Source organism: Procambarus clarkii, chromosome 10 (genome assembly GCF_040958095.1).
Source record: "Procambarus clarkii isolate CNS0578487 chromosome 10, FALCON_Pclarkii_2.0, whole genome shotgun sequence".
Lineage (NCBI taxonomy): Eukaryota > Metazoa > Arthropoda > Malacostraca > Decapoda > Cambaridae > Procambarus > Procambarus clarkii.
Window position 1 is genome coordinate 41,737,386 of NC_091159.1, and position 9,691 is coordinate 41,747,076.

At 40.9% G+C, this 9,691-nt stretch overlaps 1 protein-coding gene across 1 annotated transcript in view; it reads right to left on the bottom strand.

Annotated features, from left to right (window-relative positions):
• Positions 1–9,285, bottom strand: part of LOC123775196 (FAD synthase) — a 47,136-nt gene extending 37,851 nt beyond the window's left edge. The window contains exons 1-3 of the mRNA XM_045770176.2: positions 8,889–9,285; positions 7,365–7,459; positions 4,096–4,219 (exon numbers count right to left, since the gene is read on the bottom strand). Coding sequence (XP_045626132.2) covers positions 4,096–4,219; positions 7,365–7,459; positions 8,889–9,174 — 505 coding nt within the window. The 5' untranslated portion in view covers positions 9,175–9,285. The remainder of the gene's footprint in view (positions 1–4,095; positions 4,220–7,364; positions 7,460–8,888) is intronic.
• Between the last annotated feature and the right edge of the window lie 406 nt (positions 9,286–9,691).

Below are 9,691 nucleotides of genomic sequence, written 5' to 3' on the forward strand. Positions count from 1 at the left end.
GTTTTGTTCACCTCATCCAAAACTGTTGTAACATATCACCTCATCCAAAGCTGTTGTAACATATCACCTCATCCAAATGCGGGTATATAAGATGAAAGCTGTTTAAATGATAGCATAGCATGTATATGTTTGCATGTACTCTGTTTAGTGTTTGCAGGTTATAGTTGTGTGTGTGTAAACTAAAGTCTTTGAAAATGTAATAAGCTATTACGAAACACGTTCAAGTGTCGCGTCAGACTAGAAATAAAAATTAATTTTGGAGAATTGATTTTTCAATTACCATCGACAGTGAAAAGAAACATAAGAAATATTGAGAAAATTTGTGTTAGAATTATTAATCTTACTTTTTCGGTCATATTTAATAATATATGTTTACAAGAAAGACTGCTACCAAAATATAAATATAAATATAAATATATATATATATATATATATATATATATATATATAATATATATATATATATATATATATACATATATATATATATATACATATATATATATATATAAGTGCAAATTATATAAATAAGTGTAATACACTCTATAGTGTAACGTTGTATTACGTTGTGCAAATTATATAAATAAGTGTAATACACTCTATAGTAAATCACTTCTTTTCTTCACCTTAAAAGTACGAAAATGAGTTTTGGAGAACTCCTATTTCAATTAAGCCCTGATGCTAAGAAAATAGTTAGAGGGATAGAAGCCCTAAACCAGAAAATAATAAATACAGAATATGCGGTCATATTCAATGAAACATATACATATACATATACATATACATATATATATATATATATATATATATATATATATATATATATATATATATATAAAATTTTGTGAGGGTACCACCTCTGGTGCCAATGTGGGGACCCATAGCCTCGGAGAAGAAAATAAAAAGTATTCAGAGGAGACCTTGTGGTTTCTCACTGAACACTAATATTATCTTCTCCTACCACCCCCATTCTTTTGTATGTACACATATATATTTACTTTATTTGAACTTTGTTACAAAAAAGGAGTTACATATGGGTTACAAAGATGATTGTCATAGGTTGTCGAGTTCCTCCAGCTCCTCAGATGGCGGGCAGGAACCCTGGATGCAGTGCGCATTTCCCCTCTGTATCGCCACACTGAGGCGCTGGAAAAGAAAGCTTGCAGCTCTCGGGTCCCTTGTTGTTTCGATGAGCCTAGAACCCAGTTCCTTCAAAAAACTGGTAGCACTTTTACCCCAGGCGCCGAGCGTCTCAGAAGCAATGGGGACAAAATTGTAGTGGTGATCCAGTTCTCTATACTTACGGGATTTGGCTGCTTCCCTGTGGGTGGCAGCGCCACCTGGTTGTGCAACACTGAGGTTAATGTAGGTGTTAGCCAGGGTTGATACGCACGTGTAGTCCCATACCAACTGCTTGCCATTCTTCCAGGGGTTCACTGTGATACCATCCGGGCGACCAATAAGAGCATCAGAGTTACGGGGCGTTAGGTAACGGGGCTCTCTTTCAGCTGGACATCCAGCTGTGGTGAGGCTCCTCTTGATGATGTCGTTAACTTCACTGTGCCTCGAGTGCCATCCCCCTGTGCTTTGGCAGAGTAGGCCATGGTGACCGTACCTGTCAGCCACCACCTCGCCGCAAATACACCTATATCTGGTGTGGATTGGGGCAGCAAGGCGGAGGGCCACAGATATATATATATATATATATATATATATCACACACACACACACACACACACTGTGTATCCTGTGTATCGAATTTACTCAGTTTCTATGATCGAGCCACAGAGATATTACTGGAAAGAGATGGTTGGGTTGACTGTATCTATCTGGACCTAAAAAAGGCTTTCGACAGAGTTCCACATAAGAGGTTGTTCTGGAAACTGGAAAATATTGGAGGGGTGACAGGTAAGCTTCTATCATGGATGAAAAATTTTCTGACTGATAGAAAAATGAGGGCAGTAATCAGAGGCAATGTATCGGAATGGAGAAATGTCACAAGTGGAGTACCACAGGGTTCAGTTCTTGCACCAGTGATGTTTATTGTCTACATAAATGATCTACCAGTTGGTATACAGAATTATATGAACATGTTTGCTGATGATGCTAAGATGATAGGAAGGATAAGAAATTTAGATGATTGTCATGCCCTTCAAGAAGACCTGGACAAAATAAGTAGATGGAGCACCACTTGGCAAATGGAATTTAATGTTAATAAATGTCATGTTATGGAATGTGGAATAGGAGAACATAGACCCCACACAACCTATATATTATGTGAGAATTCTTTAAAGAATTCTGATAAAGAAAGAGATCTAGGGGTGGTTCTAGATAGAAAACTATCACCTGAGGACCACATAAAGAATATTGTGCAAGGAGCCTATGCTATGCTTTCTAACTTCAGAATTGCATTTAAATACATGGATGGCGATATACTAAAGAAATTGTTCATGACTTTTGTTAGGCCAAAGCTAGAATATGCAGCTGTTGTGTGGTGCCCATATCTTAAGAAGCACATCAACAAACTGGAAAAGGTGCAAAGACATGCTACTAAGTGGCTCCCAGAACTGAAGGGTAAGAGCTACGAGGAGAGGTTAGAAGCATTAAACATGCCAAAACTAGAAGACAGAAGAAAAAGAGGTGATATGATCACTACATACAAAATAGTAACAGGAATTGATAAAATCGACAGGGAAGATTTCCTGAGACCTGGCACTTCAAGAACAAGAGGTCATAGATTTAAACTAGCTAAACACAGATGCCGAAGAAATATAAGAAAATTCACCTTCGCAAATAGAGTGGTAGACGGTTGGAACAAGTTAAGTGAGAAGGTGGTGGAGGCCAAGACCGTCAGTAGTTTCAAAGCGTTATATGACAAAGAGTGCTGGGAAGATGGGACACCACGAGCGTAGCTCTCATCCTGTAACTACACTTAGGTAATTACACTTAGGTAATTACACACACACACACACACACACACACACACACACACACACACACACACACACACACACACACACACACACACACACACACACACACACACACACACACACATATACAAACACACAGTGGAACCGCCGGTAGAGAACGTCCCTCTTTAAGAATTTTTCGGGTTACGATCGGGTTACGACCTTTGCCTCGCCTTGCGACTTTGTTGATACACTTATGGGTTGACCGAGTGCATGGTTCCTGGTGGGACAGGCAATCGCACTTCAGTTTACCAGTGCCTCCCACTTAGTGACGATCGCACTTGAATTCTATGTAAAGAATTTCATAGTTTTCCTGCTTTTTTTGGTTTTTGATCAAAAAAGTAATTACTGTATTATATATCATGCCATGGGTTCCAAGAAAGTCAGTGGTAAGGTTCAACCTAAGAAAATAGTTGCGAGTAGAGGCAGTAGAGGATGTCCCTTCTTCATTAAGAAAATGTGTGAAGTATGGGAAGAACTGCAAAGTTTTGTTGAAAAAACTCACCCAGATAAAGTTGCAGCAGGCTGTTACATTGACTGTTTTAATGACAATGTGATGTCTTACTACAGACAAGTTTTAAAATGTAGGGAAAAACAAGTGTCTTTAGACAGATTCTTAGTAAGACAAGCAAGCAGTGAGCCACAACCAGGTCCTGATGGTATGCCTGCAAAATGTAGGAGAGAGAGTACCCCAGAGAGGTCATCACTGCCTGATGTTATAATGGAAGGGGACTCCCCCTTCCAAACACTAACACCTCTCCTCCTCCCCCCCCCCCTTCCTCACCGTCTTCCATATGCCAACAAGAATCGTCAATAAAGGTAAGCTATAATTTGTACATACTATAGTACAAAATACTTATGTGTATTTATGTACATTTATGTATGAAATGTATATTCAAGTTAATATTTTTGGGAGTGTGGAACGGATTAATTCAATTTACATTATTTCTTAAGGAAAAATTAGTTTCGGGTTGCGAATTCTCGGCTTACGATACTTACAAATCTTTGGGAATGGATTAAATTTGTAAACGAAGGTACCACTGTACAGTATATATACATACTATACTGCAATATCAAATACAGTAGTAATTATAGTTTCACATTTTGAATAAAGAATACAAACCTTCAAATGTGATATCATCATGAGTTGGACCAATTCCTCCTGATGTTAGAACAAATGTAAATTGTTTTGAGAACTGTGCCACCTCATCAGCTATAGTTTGAACATCATCAGGAATCACCGAGACCTGATAAACAGCAGGTATAAATCAGTATAGTACAAATCAACAATCTTTCACACTTTCAAGCCCAAAAGTAAAAATATTAAAGTCAAGCTTTCAATGTAATGAAATGACCTTTGCTGAGGGGAACCCCTTATGGCTCCCTGAAGTTGCTATCACTGACAGAGTGCCAACCACTAGGTCACATCAGCTGCAGAGTTCTATAGGCCTATCATGGACCAATGTCAAAACCTGGCCTCCTCATAGAGGGGCAGGGAGCAATGGTATTTATTTATTTATGCCGCCACAAGGGAAGCAACCAGAAAATCAGCGAGACAGAACAGACTACTGCTGACTTAAATAAAAACCGTAGCCACGAGAAAAGCCGAAAGAACTCCCACAACTATGTAAACATATTTAAATCTTTCCAAACTAGAACAAGCTCATTCACCCCACCTTCCCCACTCATATGGGAAGAAGAGGGAGGTAGCTGATGGTCAGCCAGCTACCCCACCTTCACTTCTATGCCAATGTGTGTAGTATGTGACTGGTCACCTGTCTGCTGCTTTAGCTCCAGTGCTTTGCCGTTATGGCTAAGTGGTAGTTTTTGCCTTTGTGAGCATTCCTGCACACTGTGCAATGCTGCTTGAGCCTGAACATCATGAGTGCTTGGAGCTGCACATGCACAGGGTTATCTTCCCTGTGTGCTTCCTAGTGCTGTCTTTGCACTTCAGGCTTCTCTTCCCTGGGGTGTTCAGGAGTCACTCCCTTAGTGATCCTCCTCACTTGTAATGCCCTTGCTCAGGGTGAGTTAGGAGTCTTCAGATTTTCCTGCCTTTACTCGGGTGAGGAGTGACATTGGGGTGGCTGGAAGCACACTGGGTATTAACAAACTACACTATAGAGCACTGAGGTAGCCTTCACAGCCATACGAGCAGCTACTGAGCTAGCTGGCTTACTACATCGTCTCTATATTTTGGTTCTATTGCCTATATAGATTTGGCGGAATCCTTCAACTAAAGATCCAGCGTAGCATCCCAGTGCCTGGGTGTCCTGCTTGCTCAATTCTTTCGGGCTTTGGAAATCCCCTGCAGGTTCAGTAGTCCCATGAATATCCCCATCAATCCTACTCTTGCCTTACACAAGCTTTGAGTTGCTTGTCATCCATGACACATGATAGCGTTTAGTCTGTCTGCCTCTGCCATGCTGTCTGTTGGGTTGGTGACACCTTCAGCCCTGAGTTCTGTGGGGGTTTTCTCTCCCCATAAGGATCTTCCTTGTCTGCTGCTGACATACAAGATGAGAGGTGAAAACATAGAAATCACCTCCCAGAGGATCGGCGCAAACAGCTTCAGCAAGGCAGATGACACTGAAGCAACCAAGACTAATACCCCAGATGAGGGCCCCTCACCCTGCGCTCCCAAATTTTCTGAAAGCCAATTTGAAGACAGCTCCATATGACTAAACACAAGACCGAGCCAAATGACCATGAATCCAAAAGTCCTCAGCAGCCAAAGCAGCTGAAAGAGTGGGGACCCAAGTTTGCAGCTGCACCAGATCAACATCACGAGGAAGCACACGGGCGAAGAGACACTCATTGAGAAACTCAAGCGAGCTCCACAAGAACACCTGTGTAGCGAGTAGATTATCCCAATAATATAATGCTAATGCACGGAGGGCTAGTTGTATGATGCATTGCTTGTTTTCTTTCTGGGGGAATTTTTTTGCTATTTTGAGGACATAGCTTGCAATTTTCAACCAGACAGTAATCTGTTTTGATTTGCCTACCTTTCTGGGTGCCTTCCCTGGCACAGTAGATGGCAAAATAAGAAATACTTTAAATGTAAAGTGCTCATAGGCCACTGCTCTCTGTGCCTCTCTGAGGGGGGCCAGGTTCTGGCTCTGGTTCCCAGTAAGCAGCAAGAACTTGGCAACTGATGACCACAACTAATATAGCACTATATCAGTAGGATGGCTTCAGGGAGCTGACAAGGCTCCCCACAGAATGGAGGATACTGGCCAGAAGTAGTAAGGAGGATACTGGCCAGAAGAAGTGAGAAGGATACTGGCGAGAAGAAGTGAGAAGGATACTGGCCAGAAGAAGTAAGGAGGATACTGGCCAAAATAGTGAGGAGGACACTGGCCAGAGAAAATAAGGATAATGACCAGAAGAAATAAGGAGGATACTGGCCAGAAGAAATAAGGAGGATACTGGCCAGAAGAAGTAAGGAGGATACTGATCAGAAGTAAGGATACTGGCCAAAAGAAGTGGAGGAGGATACTGGTCAGAAGAATTAAGGAGGATCCGGGCCATAGGAAATAAAGAGGATAATAACCAGAAGAAATAAGGAAGATACTGTACTGGCCAGAAGTAAGGATACTGGCCAGAAGAAGTAAGGAGGATACTGGCCAGAAGAAGTAAGGAGGATACTGGCCAGAAGAAGTAAGGAGGATACTGGCCAGAAGAAATAAGGAGGATACTGGCCAGAAGAAGTAAGGAGGATAGTGGCCAGAAGAAATAAGGAGGATACTGGCCAGAAGAAGTAAGGAGGATAGTGGCCAGAAGAAGTAAGGAGGATACTGGCCAGAAGAAGTAAGGAGGATACTGGCCAGAAGAAGTAAGGAGGATAGTGGCCAGAAGAAATAAGGAGGATACTGGCCAGAAGAAGTAAGGAGGATACTGGCCAGAAGAAGTAAGGAGGATAGTGGCCAGAAGAAATAAGGAGGATACTGGCCAGAAGAAGTAAGGAGGATAGTGGCCAGAAGAAGTAAGGAGGATACTGCAGTAGATAGTGCACTGATGACATTCTAGTTTCATGAAGAGAAAAACAAATTGAGCCAACATTTTCACTTGCAGAGATTATTATAACTTGAAGTATTGTAGTAACTTTGTTAAAACATTCATATAATATTCATATAACTGATGTAAATGTATAATTAATGTAAATGTATAATTAATGCAAATGTATAATTAATATAAATATATAATTACTGTATTGTATATGCATAAGTAATGTAAATGTAAAATTAATGTAAATTTATAATTAATATAAATTAATGATGTACATGAGACATAAATAAGTAATAATTCAGTTTACATAGCAAGTTATGGCTGAACCATTATCACTGTGAACCATCTGGTCACTTGAAACAAACCCAAAAGATATCTTACCCTCTTGACTTTGACTCCAAAACTGTGAAGGTGTCTTGTGAGGAAATAAGTGTTAGTGTCCTGCGTCTGGCCCTTCAAAAGTTCATCACCTATAACTGAAAAATAAATACTAATGTGTAATAGAAAACTTAAAAAAAAGTTCAATATTTTAAAGTCTGAACATCATGAAAATATAAAATTAAAAATGAATAAAACTTGTTGGATCTACCTTCCCATTCATGATTTCCCATCCCTTCTCCTTCACATACAGTGCACCCTCACTCTTACGAACCCCACTCTAACGCGTTCCTGGATGGTTAGAACAAATTGAAATTGGTACAAATTGTTCAGTGGCACATGAAAACGTTTGATTAAACTCTCCTCGTGGGGAGGTTCCTATATTGGATTTGTTACTAAGTTAAGGGAGGTCCACTCTAACAGTGACCACAATTGGATACCATAGTTTAAGTGAAGCCTCACCAAGGCAAAATGTAATTGGAGGACAATGCACATTAATTGATGATGCTGCTGGTTATAAACCTCTGTTATAACCACACACACACACACATATATATATTCTAGGCCAAAGCTAGAATATGCAGCAGTTGTGTGGTGCCCATATCTTAAGAAGCACATCAACCAACTGGAAAAGGTACAAAGACATGCTACTAAGTGGCTCCCAGAACTGAAGGGCAAGAGCTACGAGGAGAGGTTAGAGGCATTAAATATGCCAAAACTAGAAGACAGAAGAAAAAGAGGTGATATGATCACTACAGACAAAATAGTAACAGGAATTGATAAAATCGATAAGGAAGATTTCCTGAGACCTGGAACTATAAGAACAAGAGGTCATAGATTTAAACTAGCTAAACACAGATGCCGAAGAAATATAAGAAAATTCACTTTCGCAAACAGAGTGGTAGACGGTTGGAACAAGTTAGGTGAGAAGGTGGTGGAGGCCAAGATGAAACACAAACAAGTAGCAAGGGTTTCAAGCTCAAGCCATAATGTAGAACTGAGGTTATCTTGAGGTTATCTTGAGTTGATTTCGGGGCTTTAGTGTCCCCGCGGCCCGGTCCTTGACCAGGCCTCCACCCCCAGGAAGCAGCCCGTGACAGCTGACTAACACCCAGGTACCTATTTACTGCTAGGTAACAGGGGCATTCAGGGTGAAAGAAACTTTGCCCATTTGTTTCTGCCTCGTGCGGGAATCGAACCCGCGCCACATAATTACGAGCCCTGCGCGCTATCCACCAGGCTACGAGAGAACAGAAGATGCTTTTTCACCCACAGGGTTATTAACCGATGGAACCGCCTTCCCGCTGAAGCTGCAAATGCCAAAACGTTGTCAAAATGTAAAACCCAGCTGGGTAAAATCATCAGGGCAAATGGGGGACCTTTGACAAGATGCCGGCTTCCTGTCCTCATCGAGGCCATTAGTGTGTTAGTGGTCCTCTGGTAAATTCAGGTAAAATTCCTTTCCCATCACTCACTTCCCATCTCCCACATTCCTCCCCATCACCCACTTCCCTTGCCATAACTCACTGATAATTCCTGCGGTAGGCACATCAACAGGAATGCTGTCTTCCACATCTTGATGGCCCTCACTGGCCATGGTGGCGCCTGGGGTGTTGAAAAAGTACCGTCCCGGCTGAAAAGGAAGATTGAGCCTCAGCAGCGCGGAGATGAGACTTCTCCGGGATGCTAGCCAGACGCTGGAACGGAAAATGTAGGTGTGTGTGTACACTGTCCGGGTAGCAGCCTCCATCTCTCCTCCCGCAGCCTGACTCAGCCTCTCCCTCATCTCCCCTCTTCCACTGTCTGATTTCATATTTATTTCGTCTCATTCCTGCGACTAGATCACGGTAAAGAAAAGTCCAAGATGGGATATATGTCCAATAAATGGGAATCTTTGAGAACTCTATTGTTTAGGCGATTGTTTAATTGTGATCCCGTTAAGAACTCTCAAACATAACAGGAAGAATTTTTGCTAATTATAATTTTTTGTATTTATTTATTTATTTTTTATTTGACTCAAAATCAAATGGTTTTTTTCAGGTAAAAGTACATACATACAAGATGAGTTACAAACAATGTTGGATTTCTAGAAAGAACTAGTACATACAATACTAGTAAAATACTAGTCCAATACTGGTTAAAAAAAATAGTAGTAACAGTTTTATTTATTTATATATTTATTTATTTATTTATATGCAAGAAGGTACATTGGGTTTGTGAGAATACAAAGCATAGTATTTACAATGTGTGCCACTCTCCACAGTGTGCCACTCTCCACAGTGTGCCACTCTCCACTCTCCACACTCTCCACAGTGTGCCACTCTCTATGG